Below are 17221 nucleotides of genomic sequence, written 5' to 3'. Positions count from 1 at the left end.
ACATGGTGTGTGTGTGTGTGACATGGTGTGTGTGACATGGTGTGCGTGTGTGACATGGTGTGCGTGTGTGACATGGTGTGTGTGTGTGTGACATGATGTGTGTGTGACATGGTGTGTGTGTGACATGGTGTGTGTGTGACATGGTGTGTGTGTGACATGGTGTGTGACATGGTGTGTGTGCGTGTGTGACATGGTGTGTGTGTGTGTGTGTGTGACATGGTGTGTGTGTGTGTGACATGGTGTGCGTGTGTGACGGTGTGCGTGTGTGACATGGTGTGCGTGTGTGACATGGTGTGCGTGTGTGACATGGTGTGTGTGTGTGTGTCATGGTGTGTGTGTGTGTGTGTCATGGTGTGTGCGTGTGACATGGTGTGCGTGTGTGTGTGACATGGTGTGTGTGACATGGTGTGTGTGTGTGTGTGTGTGTGTGTGTGTGTGTGCGACATGGTGTGTGTGACATGGTGTGTGTGCGTGTGTGACATGGTGTGTGTGACATGGTGTGTTTGACATGGTGTGTGTGTTTTTGTGTGACATGGTGTGTGTGACATGGTGTGTGTGTGTATGTCATGGTGTGTGTGTGTCATGGTGTGTGTGTGTGACATGGTGTGCGTGTGTGTGACATGGTGTGTGTGACATGGTGTGTGTGTGTGTGTGTGTGTGTGTGTGTGTGTGTGTGTGTGTGTGACATGGTGTGTGTGACATGGTGTGTGTGTGTGTGTGTGTGACATGGTGTGTGTGACATGGTGTGTGTGTGTGTGTGTCATGGTGTGCGTGTGTTACATGGTGTGCGTGTGTGTGAGACATGGTGTGAGTGTGTGTGTGTGACATGGTGTGAGTGTGTGTGTGACATGGTGTGCGTGTGTGTGTGACATGGTGTGCGTGTGTGTGACATGGTGTGCGTGTGTGTGTGACATGGTGTGCGTGTGTGTGTGATATGGTGTGCGTATGTGTGTGACATGGTGTGTGTGTGATGGCCTGGCCCCTCCTGCCCTGAAAATACAGTGGCACAGCACTAGAGGAGGCAACAAATCAAATCTACTTCCACAATTTCAAACACTGAACGACCCCCATTCTTTACTGATTTTTTATTTTTTTTGCCAATTAAAGGGGTTCTGTGGTATTATAAAAATCAAACAAGCTGACACTTACCTGGAGCTTCTATCGGCCCCCTGCAGCTGTAATGTCTCGCGCCGTCCTCCTCCGATCACCTGTCGGTCCCGGTTTAATATCAGTCTAAACAGACGATTAATGCTCGCTCCCACTGGCGTCATCGGGAGATTACTGTGCAGGTGCAGTACGTGGGAGCGAGCACATGCGCGATTACACCGGGACTGGCGGTGGGGAACGGAGTATCGGAGGAGGACGGCACGGGACATTACCACTGCATGGGGCCGATAGATGGGGCCCAGCTAAGCATCAGCTTGTTTGTTTTTTATAAAACCACAGAACCCCTTTAAGGAGACAATTAACCCCGGTTTAAAGAGAGAGAAAAAAAAATACTGTTGCCATGATGTATACCTTACTTCTTTCAGTTAGCCGTGCTGTGTGCTATGGTAAGGTTGATGTTAGCCCAGAGGCCTTGGAGGGCACCAGTTACAAAACCACCTTCATTGGCATATTCACTAAAAAAGGGTTATGGGAAATCACTTCTGTCGTCTGTAGACTTCTGTCTAGACCACCACTTAAAGAGAAACCGTGAACAAGAATTGAACTTCATCCCAATCAGTAGCGGATACCCCCTTTTACATGAGAAATCTATTCCTTTTCACAAACGGATCATCAGGGGGCGCTGTATGGATTATATTGTGGTGAAACCCCTCCCACAGGAAACTGTGAGGACCATGGTCCTGGCAGTTTCCTATCTGTGAACCTCGCTGCATTGTGGAAAATAGCTGTTTACAGCGGTTTCCAACTGCCAAAAAAAGCAAGCAGAATCTCCTTCCACTGACATTACCTGCCAGCAGTAAAAATGTCACCATGTGATAAATGTCAGAATGTAAATCAGGGAGAGGAAAGATTTTACAATGGGAAAACACTGACTAAATCATTTATACATAATTATTGTAAAAATTAAGCACTTTTTGTATTACATTTTCACTAGAGTTCTTCTTTAAACTCGCAATTGACTGCCAAATGGTTGTTAAGGCTCTGCTGCATTGATGCAGAATAGGCCAAGTTGCATAATCTTCCTTGTCCTCAGGTAATGGGCTACAATGACCCAACCTCAACCAAATCCTTTACTTCAAGATATTAAGCTAGAGAGTTAAGCCACCTTTGGGGGGTTTTAATGCTATATGTGTCCCCAATTGGGTAAGTTTACCTTACTTCCTCTCTAGACAGGAAGTACCTTAGATCTCTGCAACGTCCTCACCTGCTATCTTCATAGGCTTTTTATTAGAGCCCAGGAACAACAGGAAGTGAGGAGATTCTCAACAAGAAACACAGGAAAACCAATCACTTCTGGATGAACTGGTAATTCTTACCCTCTGATGAAAATCTTGAAAAAGTTACAGCTGCAGTTGGCCTTTAACCAAAGTACATGTCAGAATTGTGTTCTGCAGTCTTTGGCTGCCCAGCCTTACAGGACATCCAAAGTGAAAATAAACTGATGAGAAAATTATTTGTATCTATCCTCCTTCTCCTAAAAAATTATTATTATTTTTTTTTTTAGGTATACCACAGTTTTATTTTATATTTAAATCTAGTTTTTTAAGATTTTACTGTTTCACTGTCTCTGCTCAATGCCAGAGCTCAAATCTATGAGTTATTGACCCTTTTTATTTCATTCCTGCTCTCAGAAGCCATTTACTGACAGAAAGTGTTTTATGGCTGTAATTACTTATCAGTGAGGGTTATGCTACAGTCTGACCCAGACCGACCCAGGCAGAAGCGGTCTCTTACATACCTGATGTTTCACTTTTTCAGGCAGAGAAAAAAAAAAAAAAGGAACACAGCCTAGCTATTTGTGTGCTAGGCTCTGTACACACACACACACGTCTATCGCATGTCATCTCGGTTGTTCTTTAATAGCCTTAAACATGTATAAGTCAGAAACATAGATATAATTCTTGCAGAGTCCCTTACACTACTTTGTCTACACCGTAAAAAAATAAATAAAAATAAAATAAAGTAGTGTAAGGGACTCTGCAAGAATTATATACATGTTTCTGACTCTATGCCACTGTTTGGCTAGTTTGCTTTCTAATTTTTAGGTCACTCTGTATATTTTACATACAGTGGGATGCGAAAGTTTGGGCAACATTGTTAATCACCTGGATTTTCCTGTATAAATCGTTGGTTGTTACGATAAAAAATGTCAGTTAAATATATCATATAGGAGACACACACAGTGCTATTTGAGAAGTGAAATGAAGTTTACTGAATTTACAGAAAGTGCACAATAATTGTTTAAACAAAATTAGGCAGGTGCATACATTTGGGCACCATAAAAAAGAAATGAAATCAATGTTTAGTAGATCCTCCTTTTGCAGAAATTACAGCTTCTAAACGCTTCCTGTAGGTTCCAATGAGAGTCTGGATTCTGGTTGAAGGTATTTTGGACCAGTCCTCTTTACAAAACATCTCTAGTTCATTCAGGTTTGATGGCTTCCGAGCATGGACAGCTCTCATTAACTCACACCACAGATTTTCAATTATATTCAGGTCTGGGGACTGAGATGGCCATTCCAGAACATTGTACTTGTTCCTCTGCATGAATGCCTTAGTGGATTTTAAGCAGTGTTTAGGGTCGTCTTGTTGAAAGATCCAGCCCCGGCGCAGCTTCAGCTTTTTCACTGATTCCTGGACATTGGATTCCAGAACCTGCTGATACTGAGTGGAATCTGTGCGTCCCTCAACTTTGACAAGATTCCCAGTCCCTGCACTGGCCACACAGCCCCACAGCATGATGAAACCACCACCATATTTTACTGTAGGTAGCAGGTGTTTTTCTTGGAATGCTTTGTTCTTTTTCCTCCATGCATAACGCACCTTGTTATGCCCAAATAACTCAATTTTAGTTTCATCAGTTCCAAAATGAAGCTGGCTTGTGCTTTAGCATACCTCAAGCGGCTCTGTTTGTGCTGTGGGCGGAGAAAAGGCTTCCTCTGCATCACTCTCGCATATATTATCTCCTTGTGTAAAGTGCACCGAATGGTTGAATGATGCACAGTGACTCCATCTGCAGCAAGATGATGTTGTAGGTCTTTGGAACTGGTCTGTGGGTTGACTCTGACTGTTCTCACCATTCGTCGCTTCTGTCTATCCGAGATTTTTCTTGGTCTGCCACTTTGAGCCTTAACTTGAACTGAACCTGTGGTCTTCCATTTCCTCAATATGTTCCTAATTGTGGAAACAGACAGCTGAAATCTCTGACACAGCTTTCTGTATACTTCCTCTAAACCGTGATGGTGAAAAAGCTTTGTCTTCAGGTCATTTGAGAGTCATTTTAAGACCCCCATGTTGCAACTCTTCAAAGAAAATGAAAAAGAAGAGGGAAACTTACAATTGACCTCCTTAAATACGCTTTCTCATATTTGGATTCACCTGTGTATGTAGGTGAGGGGTCACTGAGCTTACCAAGCCAATTTGAGTTCCAATAAATCGTTCTAAAGGTTTTGGAATCAATAAAATTACATGATGGCACCTGCCTAATTTTGTTTAAACAATTATTGCACACTTTCTGTAAATCCAATAAACTTCATTTCACTTCTCAAATATCACTCTGTGTGTCTCCTATATGATATATTTAACTGACATTTTTATCGTAACAACAAACAATCTATACAGGAAAATCATGTTGATTAACAATGTTGCCCAAACTTTCGCATCCCACTGTATTTATTTTATTTTTTTAAAGCAAGACTTAAAGGACAACAATCGCAAAAATTGTACAATTTAAAAATACGTGCAAATAAATATACATTTCTCCCAAAATAAAATGTACTATTAATTACTTTATTCCTATGTCACTGTCACTTACGTTAGGCAGCAAAAATCTGACAAGTCGGACATGTTTTGGACTAGTATATCTCATGGGGGATTCTCAGTTATCTCTTTATGTACAAAAGCACTTACTGAACAGCAGTTGCTCAGTCCAACTGCCAAAATAGTTTAAAAACGAGTAGAGAAACTTCGGCATCTTTATGTAGATCCTTTCCAGTGAGTGCTTTTGCAAAGAATAAAGGTAATACTGAGAATCTCACATTAGCAGATGGATTAGTGCAGGATCTGTCAGCATTTCACTTCCTACTGTAAGTGACAGCAACATAGGAAAACAAGAATTTACAGGGCATTTTACTCTGGGAAGAATATACTTTTTACATGTATGTATGCATGCATGTATTTTTTGTGATAATTTTCCTTTAAAATCAATAAATAACAAACATAGAACACTTTCCTAGTAAAACCTCTCCATGAACAGAAACTTTAGTTTAACCACTTAGGGATCGCAGCAGTGTTATACCCCCCTAGTGACCAGGCCATTTTTTACAAAATAGGCCACTGCAGCTTCAAGTACTCGCTGCAGGGCCCCACAACTCAGCACACAAGTGATTCCCCCCCTTTTCTCGCCACCAATAGAGCTTTCTGTTGGTGGGGTCAGATCGCTCCCAGGATTGTTTATTTTTTATATAAATATATATATATTTTTTTCTATACATTTTTTTTAAAATTATTATTTTAACATCCCTCCCTTCCCCCGTCAGCCTATCACAGCGATCGGCTGTGATAGGCTTCAGTCTATCACAGCGGATTGCTCCTGTGTCCCCAGTACAGCTCTGCCTTAGATGGCAGCTCTGTACAGTCCCTATTAGACGGCGGTTTTGCTGACTAACAGTCTCCGAGCGGCGATCGCCGAGGGGAGACTGAAGGCGGAGCTCCATCATTCTAGCGGGGATGCGCGCGTGCAATGCCCTGCTATCTCCACCTGCAGGCGTGGAGGGGTCCTGGGGCTGCCGCACTGCGAGGAGCAGTCGGCAAGATTTTAAAGCAAACCTGAAGGGAAAATAAACTTATGAGATAAATTGTATTGTGTAGTACAGCTAAGAAATAGAACATTAGCAGCAAAGAAAAGCCTCATAGCTTCTCTGACCTATTTAACTAAAATACAGTCCTGTTTTCTGAAGCACTTAAAAAGAAAGCTTGAATAAGGTTTTACTGCAGGAAAGTTCAAAGGGTCATTATTTCTGCTTTGTTTTACAGCTTAAAGAGACTCCGTAACAAAAATGTAATCCTATATTCTACCATCCTACAAGTTCCTATACCTATTTTAATGTGTTCTGGCTTACTGCAGCACTTTCTACCACTACCATCTCTGTAATAAATCAGCTTATCTCTCCCCTGTCGGACTTGTCACCCTGTGTCTGGATGGCTGCCAAGTTCTTCAGTGTTGTTCTGTGATGCATCTCCCCCCTCCAGGCCCCTCTCTGCACACTGCCTGTGTGTTATTTAGATTAGAGCAGCTTCTCTCTGCTCTATTATCTTTTACAAGCTGGATAAATCCTCCTTTGAGCTGGCTGGGCTTTCACATACTGAGGAATTGCATACGGGCAGAGCTGTCTGCACAATACAGGAAGAAACAACCTGACACTTCAGTGGATGAGAGCTGAAGGGGGAAAGAAACACACAAATGATCTCTTGAGATTCAAAAGGAAGGCTGTATACAGCCTGCTTGTGTATGGATGTATTTTCTATGTGTGGACATACTGTACATCAACCTACTTCCTGTTTTGGTGGCCATTTTGTTTGTTTATAAACAAACTTTTTAAAACTGTTTTTAACCACTTTTAATGCAGCGGGGAGCGGCGAAAATTGTGACAGAGGGGGAATAGGAGATGTCCCCTAACACACTGGTATGTTTACTTTTGTGCAATTTTAACAATACAGATTCTCTTTAAAGGACTACTGTAGGGGGTCGGAGGAAAATGAGTTGAATTTACCAGGGGCTTCTAATGGTCCCCCGCAGACGTCCTGCACCCGCACAGCCACTCACCGATGCTCTGGCCCCGCCTCTTGTTCACTTCTGGAATTTCAGACTTTAAAGTCTGAAAACCACTGCGCCTGCATTGCCGTGTCCTCGCTCCTGCTGATGTCACCAGGAGTGTACTGTGCAGGCCCAGTATGGTCTGTGCCTGTGCAGTACACTCCTGGTGACATCAGTGGGAGCGAGGACACGGCAACGCAGGCGCAGTGGTTTTACGACTTTAGGCTAGTTACACACCGGAACGTTGCGTTTAGGGGACGTTATAGGGCATATAACGTGCCCCTAACGCAACGCCTGGTGCTCTCTGGTGTGGACGTCGGAGTGAGCCGCGTTGTGCAGCTCACTCTGGCTTCCGTGATGCGTACTTTTGGACGCATGCGGCATCACGTGGTCCCGCCCAGCCAATCGCTGCACAGAGCGGCCGCTCCAGGAAGTAAACACTGCACGTCACTGAGTGCAGTGAATATTAATTAGCCATGTGCCCGGCCGCTCTCCCCTCCTCCCCAACAGAGCATGTGCAAACAGTCTAACGCGGCTTAGCCGCCTATAACGTACTGCATGCAGCACTTTGCTGTGTTACAATGTAACGCAACGTGAGCAGTGTGAACAGCCCACTTGTGTTACATTGCTGTGCGTTGGGTTAGCGTTACAGGCTGCACTAACGTGCGCCTGTAACGTCCCTGTGTGCAAAAAGCCTTAAAGTCTGAAATTCCAGAAGTGACCCGGAGGCGGGGCCGGAGCATCGGTGAGTGGCTGCGCAGGTACAGGATGTCTGCGGGGGACCATTAGAAGCCCCAGGTAAGTTCAACTCATTTTCCCCCGACCCCCCTACAGTATTCCTTTAAAAGACAGAGGCCCATATGCAATTCCCTTTTTATCCTGTGTTTTTTCCTTAGGTGATATTTTTAAACTTGTCAATAAAATGCCTTTTAGGCCGCTAAAGAGCAAGAACATACTCAAAATCATTTTTATAGTAAGTTTTCACCAACTTTTCAGTATATTTTCAGTTTTAAAAAAAAAGTTGGAAAGTTATTTTAAATAGAAGATGAAACATTCTTTTCTGGGAGATAAGTCAGGAGAAAAGGGGCATTGTATATGGGCCAGAGAGCGGTTTTAACACTGCAAATAAGAAAAAAAAAAGCAGCTATATAACTGGAAAAAAACTATGAGGCCTCTTTTACAGTAGGACCTTGCATTTTGATGCAACGTTAACCACTTGAGGACCACAGTGTTAAACTCCCCTAAAGACCAGGCCAATTTTAACTAAACGGGCCACTGCAGCTTTAAGGCCAAGCTGCAGGGCCACACGACACAGCACACAAGTGACCCCCCCCCCCCCCCTTTCCCCACCAACTGAGCTCTCTCTGTTGGTGGGGTCTGATGGCCCCCTCTGTGTTTATATTTTTTAAATAAATATTTATGTTTGTTTTTTAATAAGATGTGCTCTTTTTTTAATCTGTTTCCCTGCTCCCTCCCTCCCTCCCCCGCCAGCCAATCAGCGTGATCAGCTGCCTATGACAGCCGACCACTCAACAGCATATGGAGGGGACAGCCGTGTCACACGGCTGTCCCCAGTACAGCGCTGCGCCGATCGCATCGCTGTACGTTTCACCTTCTAACAGTCTCCCGAGCAGCAATCGCCACTCGGAGACTGAAGATGGGGCGGAGCTCCGCCCCCCAAGCAGGGGATGCGCACGCAGCCTGCGCACGATCTCCTGCAAACTTCAGCCCCAGGACTTGACGCGTTAGGCGGTCCTGGGGCTGCCGCCGTGGTCACGCCCATAGCTGTTACCCAGTCTTCAGGTAAAGTCGCAACGCAAATTACAATGCAACGTCCCAAAAAAGTCGCAACGCAACCTAATGCCTGTTATCGTCGCATATGGTAGAGCATACAGGCAATGAAAAGTCTGCTTCCAAGCCATTACGGAGCATGTGCAAACAGTCCAACGCAGCTAATAACGTGTATAACGCACAGCATGCAGCACTTTCTAATAACACTACACGTTACACACAAACACACCGTGTGCACTGTGAATGTCGCACAGACAGTAATGCTGTCCGTTCAGTGTTCTCCCCAGGTTCTTTTAGCTGGGTGCTCCACCTGGATAATTTTGGTGAGAACCCGGCTGCTATCAGCTCACCTCCTCCTCTGCTGTAAGCATAATTGCTCACAGAAGCACCGGCCCTGCATTCTCTCATCTCGTCCCACCCGGCTACTTTTTCATGCCACCCGGTTGGAAAAAACTTCTGGGGAGAACACTGGCGTTAGTCTGTGTTGAAACATTTTCTAACGTTCGACTTTAACGTCTCACTGTGAAAGAGGCCTAAGACGCTTTTCTTTGCTACTAATTATCTACTCATTATCCGTACTACACATACAATTCATTATATCATACTTTTTTTTCGCTTCAGGTTTGTTTTAAAGCTACTGAGAAAAGTGACCGATTTACTTTTTTGCAATAAAATATCACAACTTCAAGCTTGTGCTGTGCTGCAGATAGACTCTGAAAAATAGTCACAAATAATGTGTATACATAATAAACTATACAGTCATATATAGAGCACAGCCCTGCAGTAAGCAATTTATGCGACGCTGCCGCGCACCCCTTGTAGCGCCGGAGGCAGGCCGTAAATCCCCGCTGGATGATTTGCATATATCACACTGCAACATGGGGGCTGTCGCACTGTGATTCCAGATTTAGACAAATCACAGCTTTTTCTTCTTTAATTGACTCTCGCAGGAAGATTTGTAGAACATGTCAAAAACCTATGCAAATGTGGAGCACTGATTACACAAATTTATACTTCGGTTATTTATCTCGTTTAAAGTTTGCTGGGATGTGCATTTTGATTGAGGCAGTTCTTGTAGTGCATTGTGGGAGAAATAAACCGCTATGTGCAAGGAGGGTGGCCGCACCATCTAAAGGTTTAGTATCCCCCTTTTACTAACAAGAGAAGCCTGGGAGAGACTGGTCGGCATTCTGAGCTTCTGTTCCCTCCATATTAATAGGCCTCTTACATGTTTGAGCAGCGCCACATATACACTTTCAGAGATGGCCATTTTTGACTACTTTGGGCACTTTCCTCTGCGCAAACACTACCGAGCAGCATGTTTTGTAGTGGGACTGGCTGGATATTTGCATTTATATGGGGCACTAGGGGGTCTACAGCTTAAAGGAACAATATCAAAGTTTCAGTTTTTCCTGAACCCCTTTAGAAGGGACTTTAGTAATGACACACAGTGGTAAGTAAAAAAAAAATCTGTCACCTTATCTGACCAAGTATATGGAGTGCTAGGACAGTGGTGTCGGGGGACAGGCTCACACAGGAATGTGTAAGAGCCCCTCTCCCTCACACGCACTGTTCCCCATGAGGAGATGGACTAGTCCAAAACCTGTCGGTTCTGCCAGATTTTAACTGCTTAATTTTGTGCTGTACTTTAATATGTTGGTTCAATATGATTTTTCAAAACTGGCGATTTATAATGTCCAGTAATGATGTTTATCAATTGCTTTGTTATTACGGTTATTTGCATTTATGTGGGGCACTAGGGGGTCTTTCAGCTCCAAAAATAATTTCTCATCTTTTATAGTTCATTGTTACCTTTAACTGGGAAGGAAAAGGTGGCGCTGAAGGTATAGTATATCTCACATAACAATTGGTAAGACTTTTACCTTAAAGTGAATGGGTACCGCATTTTTAAAAAAATCAAGCAAATACGTACCTAAGGAGAGGGAAGGCTCTGGGTCATATAGAGCCTTCTGTCTCCTCTCTCGGTGCCCTCTATACTGTGCTAGCTCCCCCCCCCCCCCCCCCCTCGTTTCAATCCACTGTCGAAAGGGTATTTGGAAGTCTTCAGGAGCCGTGTCCTCCCAAAGACGTGCGGCTCCATACTGCACAGGCGTGAGCGTGTGAGAGAGCGTGCTTGCACAGGTGCAGTACAGGGCCGCCCTTCTTCAGGAGCACTCGGGCTCCCTGAAGACTTCTGAAGCCTTCTTTGGCCGGGTAAAGCAGTATTTGACTAATTTAGTCATATACTGCTAACAGGGGACCCAGCACTGGAACGAGGGGACCAGGAGAGGAGCCGGAAGGCTCTACAGGACCCAGAGCCTTCCCTCTCCTTGGGTAAGTATCTATCTCATTTTTTTTAAATGCGGTTCCCATTCACTTAAAGGATGTCACATCTTTAAGGTAAGACCGCCTTACCAATTGTCATATGAGATATACTATACCTTGGGCGCCACCTTTATTTCCCCAGTACTTGTAGTAACCCTCTATTGAGGGGCTTGTTTTTCGATCTTACTTTGAGTTAAGTTCAACCTTTGTTGTTTTGGGAGCAGCGACCACCACCATCTTCTGCAACCCACCTTTGTGAGTATAATTGTTCATCTACATTTATAAATCATTTGTTTTTTACACAAGACTGGGCTTCCAGTGTCTCTGCTTTTTCTCTTATTTTGCAAGTTATCTTTAATTGTTCTTTAAAGGTACATACAGGTGTTTGCTTTTCCCAACGACCGGTCATTTGGACGTCAAATCGGGCGTGTGTACAAACGGTCGTTCAGCTGATAATGCTGGTTTTGATGGATCAGTCTTATCAGCCGAACGATCGTTTATACACACGCCTGATTTGACGTCTGAATGACCGGTCGTTTGGGAAAATCAGACGTGTGTACGCACCTTATACACAATGGTTTTTACAGTTCACATGCTTGTTCTGTCTTATAGTTTTTGAGATATAAGTTTTTGTAAAACGCACAAACGTACAACAGGGTTCACTTTTGACTTTTACAAAGACTTTAATATCGCAGAAACTATAAACGAGAGAACAGTGATTTTAGCAGCGCAACTGCAGCAATGCCGAACCATAAAGGTTTCATGCCTCTGAGATGGGGCGAGGGGCCAGGTCATGCCATAATCGGAAGAAGAAAAAATAATAGGTATTATCTTCAAAATGAAAGCAGCATAAATCTTAAAGGACCACTATCGCGAAAAAAGTAGGCAGTTAAAAAATGTGACAGATGACAGGTTTTGGGCCAGTCCATCTTTTTAAGGGGGATTCTCAGGGCTTTCTTTGTTTTCAACAGCATTTCCTGAACAGCAGTTTAACTGCCAAAATAGCAAGATACCAGCCGGCCTCCCTAATCACTTGCACACTGTTATGTCAGTTAGATTTTGCAACTGTTGTTCAGGAAATGCTGTTGAAAACAAAGAAAGCCCTGAGAATCCCCTTTAAAAAGATGGACTGGCCCAAAACCTGTCATCTGTCACATTTTTTAACTGCCTACTTTTTTCGTGATAGTGGTCCTTTAAACACATTGGAATGTTTATTTGTGCAGATTGTAGGGGGCAGCTGCACTGAGCAGGCAACAGGTGACTTTTATCTCTCTCTCTCTTTTTTTTGGAAAGCAGCATTAGTAATGACACAGATAATCCAACATCGCTCATTATTTGAATAATTTGTGTAATCAAAGCCGACTCCCTATTGCAGCACCAGTTCATGCTCCATGCATGTATAAAAATGACGTGGAAATAAAACCCCAAGATAAGCAAAAACATCAGGACATCAAGCGAAAAGCAAAATAAACAGAACAATGAGCAGCAACGCACCAACACAAAACGACACAAAAAACAAAAACAAAACAAAATGGCGACAGATGAGAACGGACATGACATGAAAGTGAAAGGGAAAAAAGAAAAACAACTTTTCTGTACAAACAGACTTTTTTTTTGTTTCATTATTGTTTGGATTTCGTCATTCTCTTTTGACTTTCTTGAATCCGTTGACGTTGGATTGAATCTATGACCCAGCCAATTCAAACTTCAGCAGTCTTAAAACTTGGTGGATTGACGAAGGATCACAATCTAGTCGACACAACTATTTCTCAGTGCCTGGCAATTTTCATTCTTCTCCTGCCGAAGGTGGCAGTACAAGAATGCTCTTTTTAGTTTTGTTTTTTATTTTGCATGTATTTTTGAGATTTTTTTTTTTAGTTTTGTTTTTCTTTTCTGCACCTTAAGAAACACTACAGTGTCTAGAAAACAGACCAGGGCTCATTGAAAGACAGCAGTTTACGGGTTCCAACTGACAAACGGTTGGCCTATAGCTTTCAGGTGGCCCCTGACGTCAACCCTGCGGTCTTCGAACGAGCCCCTTGGCCTGGTTGTTCGAAATAGGTTTTAAATTTAATGAGTGACAGAGAGCAAACGAAGACCAAATGAGCAGATCGAGATGCAGGCTTCCACAACGTCAGTACCTTGTCGCTATGGCTATGCTCCTCATTGAGGGTGGTGCTACTACACGTGTCTACCCCAGAGTCTTTAATCTGAGGTTCAGACCATTCCAAGTCCTCTTCCAATGAGTGGGCTCCAAAGCACACCATTCTCTTTTGTCTCTCGGACAAGGTGTTAGAATCCGACAAAACTGCCTGATCACTAGTTTTTCTTTTTCCCCTTTGACTGTCCCCTACAAGTGTGGGATAAAAAAAAAGGATATATATATAAAAAAGGAAAACATGCATAGGTATAAATAAAAACAAAAGGGAGGTGTAGATGGTAAAGGAAACTGGATGTTAGTGCCCCGCATGTCTCACCAAAGACATTGGGGATGCCTCACTGCTGTGCCAAGAGGAGTGCTCCATCCAATACTCCATGTCACCTGTGTGGGTCAGACAGAGAAGATAGCGCAGAGAGGGAGAGGTGAGGATAGGAGAGACACAGACATAACATGGCAATTCCATTAATCATGTTGGTGTTTCGTCAGAGAGGCCCTGTATAAAGTGAACCTGTCAAAGTCAAATAAAGAAACCAAACCAGCAAGATGGTGAGCGCCCAGTGCCTGTGCTGCAGGTACCTGATGCTAATCTTGAAACGTACGAGAGATATCGGCGCAGGAGACTTGGGCGCAGGATACAGCCGGGATATATGGCTGATCCTGCTGCTGCACAAGTCCCAGCCGTGTTAAATACTATTCCCCCTCCAGGCCGCCATGGATGGTGGGGAATGAAATAATTTGTCTTCCAGCAATCGCTGGAAGCCGAATTATTGTGCTTTAAAAATAACTTCAGCTCCGTCTTCTGACGGTGCCGAAGTAACTCCCTGTGCTCTGGTATAGCTGTAATTCCTATTATGGCCTATGGTGGCGCCGGCTGCGCCCAAGTCTTCTGCGCTGAATTCACTGTGTTTGATCTTGAATCGGACCTGAACTCATGCGCAGGACAGAAGGAAAACACAGATAAATCCACCCCATTTGTGTTTAGAGAGTTTAGCCTGTGTAATTCCCCCCTCATCTGTGACTAATCATAATTGTAATTTAAGCTCTCATCTCAGGAATCTTGGCTGCCTCGGCAGAGAAGCTAAATTTGTAAACACAGGATGTTAACCCTATATCTGCTTCCATACAAGCAGGAAGTAGACACACTGCAGATGTATTGCAGGATTTCTATCAGCTGCATCAAATAGATGGTTCTCTGTGAAGGTTATTATGCTTATCTTTTAGAGCAAAGAGGAAGTTCTGAGTTCAGGTCCGCTTTCACACTTGTTTCTGTTAGTTAATAGAGCATCTGGTTGGTGAACATTTCAGGCCTGGACTTCTCCTGGCTGAGGAAGTCCTGCCCAGTCCAGGGCAAAAATAAATCCCTCCCATTTTTGAGGATTTGATGCTAAAGCTTTGTTGGCCAATATTGGCTTTCTCGTTGGACTGTTTGGCTACAAGTTATGAAAAGTTGACGCTTAACCATAAGACGTGTTGTGACCTCACTGGACACAAAGGAACCCGTTTGGTTTGGATGCTTTCTGTGATTTAACAGGTTTACTCTAAAGAGAACCAGTCCCAATTACAATATTTATTTTTAGACTGTAATAACTGTGCAGACTAATTTGTGAAGGACTACTGATCATCTCTCAGGGCCCTGACACAAAAAAGGCTTCTATTGTCTTACACTGAAATCGCAACAAAAGAGCAGCAATCGCGATTAAAAAAAGCGTGATTGTGGCCACTTCACCGTGATTTTAATGCAAGTCAATGGAAGCCTTTTTTAAAAAATTAACTGCAAAACGCTCTCCAGTGTGTCAGGGCCCTCCGTGTGTATAGGGGTGACTTTGACCTGATTGTGTGAGCCAAAAGCTCCTGAGTGTGTTTAAAGCAGAACTCCAACCAAAATCTAAATCCCTTTAAAGAGACAGCATTGCTGGATATAAAAAAAGTTGATAAATGTAGCAGCCTAAGGGTGCATAGACGCATCCAATCTGGATTAGCCAATTTTAACAATTCCATGTAATAGGAGTTATAACAGGTTTTGGGTACGTTGAACAAACAGTGTAGGGAAGCTCTCAGATAACATGGAAGTGGTAAAAGTAGCCAGTCAAGATTGGATGCACGTACTGTATGTCCATTAAGAAACAGATTTTTCATTTGTCTTCTGTCCATCTTATCTGCATGTCGTATACCAGCGACTCATGCCGCCAGTTCACATTTTCGGTAACTGAAGGAGCTGTGAGGTGAGAAGCAGCGTTAAAATGTGCAGGTGTAAAGCCTAATCCCCTAGGTGAATATCAATTCCCAAGGAAAACACTGGCACTGTAACAAAAGACTGATGCTTCAGTGTGAGTTACTTGTACCAGATTTGCAGATAGCATAGGCAGGAAACACAGGGGCATGCATGTAATGAAGGCACTGGGAAATTTGGGCACAGGGTAAAGCTGAAAAACGTCTCACCCTGCTCCTGCAAAAGTACCAGCGGTGTTGCCATAACCCCCCCAGGCCGCCGTGGACTCAGGAGTAAGGCGGCGGCTGAATAGAGCTGCTTTTATAGTTATTTGGGCTGAGTCTTTTGACGGTGCCCAAATTCCTGTCTAAGACCCGCCATACCCATAATTCGCATTATGGCTTATGGCGGCGCATGGTGTGCCAAAATTTCTTGGGCACAGGAACCGGCAGTCTGTTACTCCTCTGTTGCTGAACTACAAACTAAACACAAACTAGCCTGTGCTTACACCATGCAGCAATTACATATGTGACAAAAAGTGCTGAGAGGGAGTGCAAGTTACATACTCGCCTATGGAGAGGAAAGACTCTGGAATCCTTACAGCATACATATCAAACTCCCACCCGCGGGCCAAATCTGGCCCTCAGAGCAATTAAATTTGGCCCTCAAGGGGTCTAACCACTTTGCATTATGTTTGGCCTACTCTAGACCACCAGGGAAGCTATAGTGGAGGTGAAGCCCTAGAACACCAGGGAAGCCATATGGGGGAGGGTAGGGGGAAAGTGCTAGACACCAGGGAACTGTATAGGGGAGGAAGGAGGTCCACTAGACACTGTGGAACTGTATAGGGGTTGGATGGGAGCGATTAGACACCATGGAACTTTATAAGGGAGAAATGTGGCAGGGAGACATTGAGGTTGGTACACAATAGATTAGGTATTGCACACCTATAATAAAGATAATATTTGCACAAATAGCTCAAATTACAGCGGGGTGCTGTGTTAAGAAATAAACATCCATTGATACACTAAAAACACGCACACCAAGCCAGTTCAAATGCTTAGAAAAGTGTATTGATAATCAATATGAGAGAAATATCATTAACTGGTCTGAAACCTCAGTACCAATGAAAAGTGCATACAAAAATGTTTACATACAGTACATAAGATACATATGGTGCATAGAGTAGCCCATTATTAGCTAGGGAAATATGCAAGTAGCAAACATGTGACTATATAAGAACACAGTCCAATGTATATCATCAGCTTATAACATATAGCATAAATGGGTACTAGAGAGGATCAAATCCCCTATGATAGAGTCCAGGAACAGAGTCCCAATCTTAAGATGCGCATAAAACAGTTCCACAAACAGTGTGAGATGAGGTGCTGTCACCCTCAACTTGTTTACCCAGACGTCGGCGTTTCGGAATTGGATTCCTTCCTCAATGGGTGCGCAGCGGAATAAGCAACAGCAGCAGAGCGGGTGAGAGGCAGCGTCCTGACCGCCATGGCGTCCCGCACACTTTAAATACAGGGGCAGTGTAAAGAGGCAAGGGGCGGAGGCAAGTCGTCACACCGGGGCCGGCCCAGTGACGCGATGACGTCAGGCGGCTTACGCCGCCGCGCAATCGCGTCACATGCTTAGTCCAAAGCGTCTCCATAGCAGCGGTGGGCAGCGTAGCTAACAGAGCGACGTATCTAGCCCACACGCTGTCGTTGTCATGGGGACCAATGAAACAGCATATTATCAG

The 17221-nt window shown here is 44.0% G+C and overlaps 1 protein-coding gene across 48 annotated transcripts in view; it reads right to left on the bottom strand.

The window, feature by feature from the left end:
• RIMS2 (regulating synaptic membrane exocytosis 2) overlaps positions 1–17221 on the bottom strand; it is an 816797-nt gene that overhangs the window by 330751 nt on the left and 468825 nt on the right. For 42 of the 48 annotated variants that reach the window (XM_068237768.1, XM_068237771.1, XM_068237795.1 and 39 more), the window contains one exon: positions 13240–13448. In XM_068237768.1, the coding sequence (XP_068093869.1) occupies positions 13240–13448 (209 nt within the window). Of the gene's footprint in view, positions 1–13239; positions 13449–13575; positions 13641–17221 lie in introns of all 48 variants that reach the window. The other 6 variants (XM_068237786.1, XM_068237812.1, XM_068237820.1 and 3 more) reach the window with 1 other exon arrangement.

The sequence above is a fragment of the Hyperolius riggenbachi genome, chromosome 5 (assembly GCF_040937935.1).
Source record: "Hyperolius riggenbachi isolate aHypRig1 chromosome 5, aHypRig1.pri, whole genome shotgun sequence".
In the NCBI taxonomy this organism is placed as follows: Eukaryota; Metazoa; Chordata; class Amphibia; order Anura; family Hyperoliidae; genus Hyperolius; species Hyperolius riggenbachi.
Note: the sequence above shows the minus strand (reverse complement) of the source record. Positions and strands in the feature narration are given on the sequence as shown.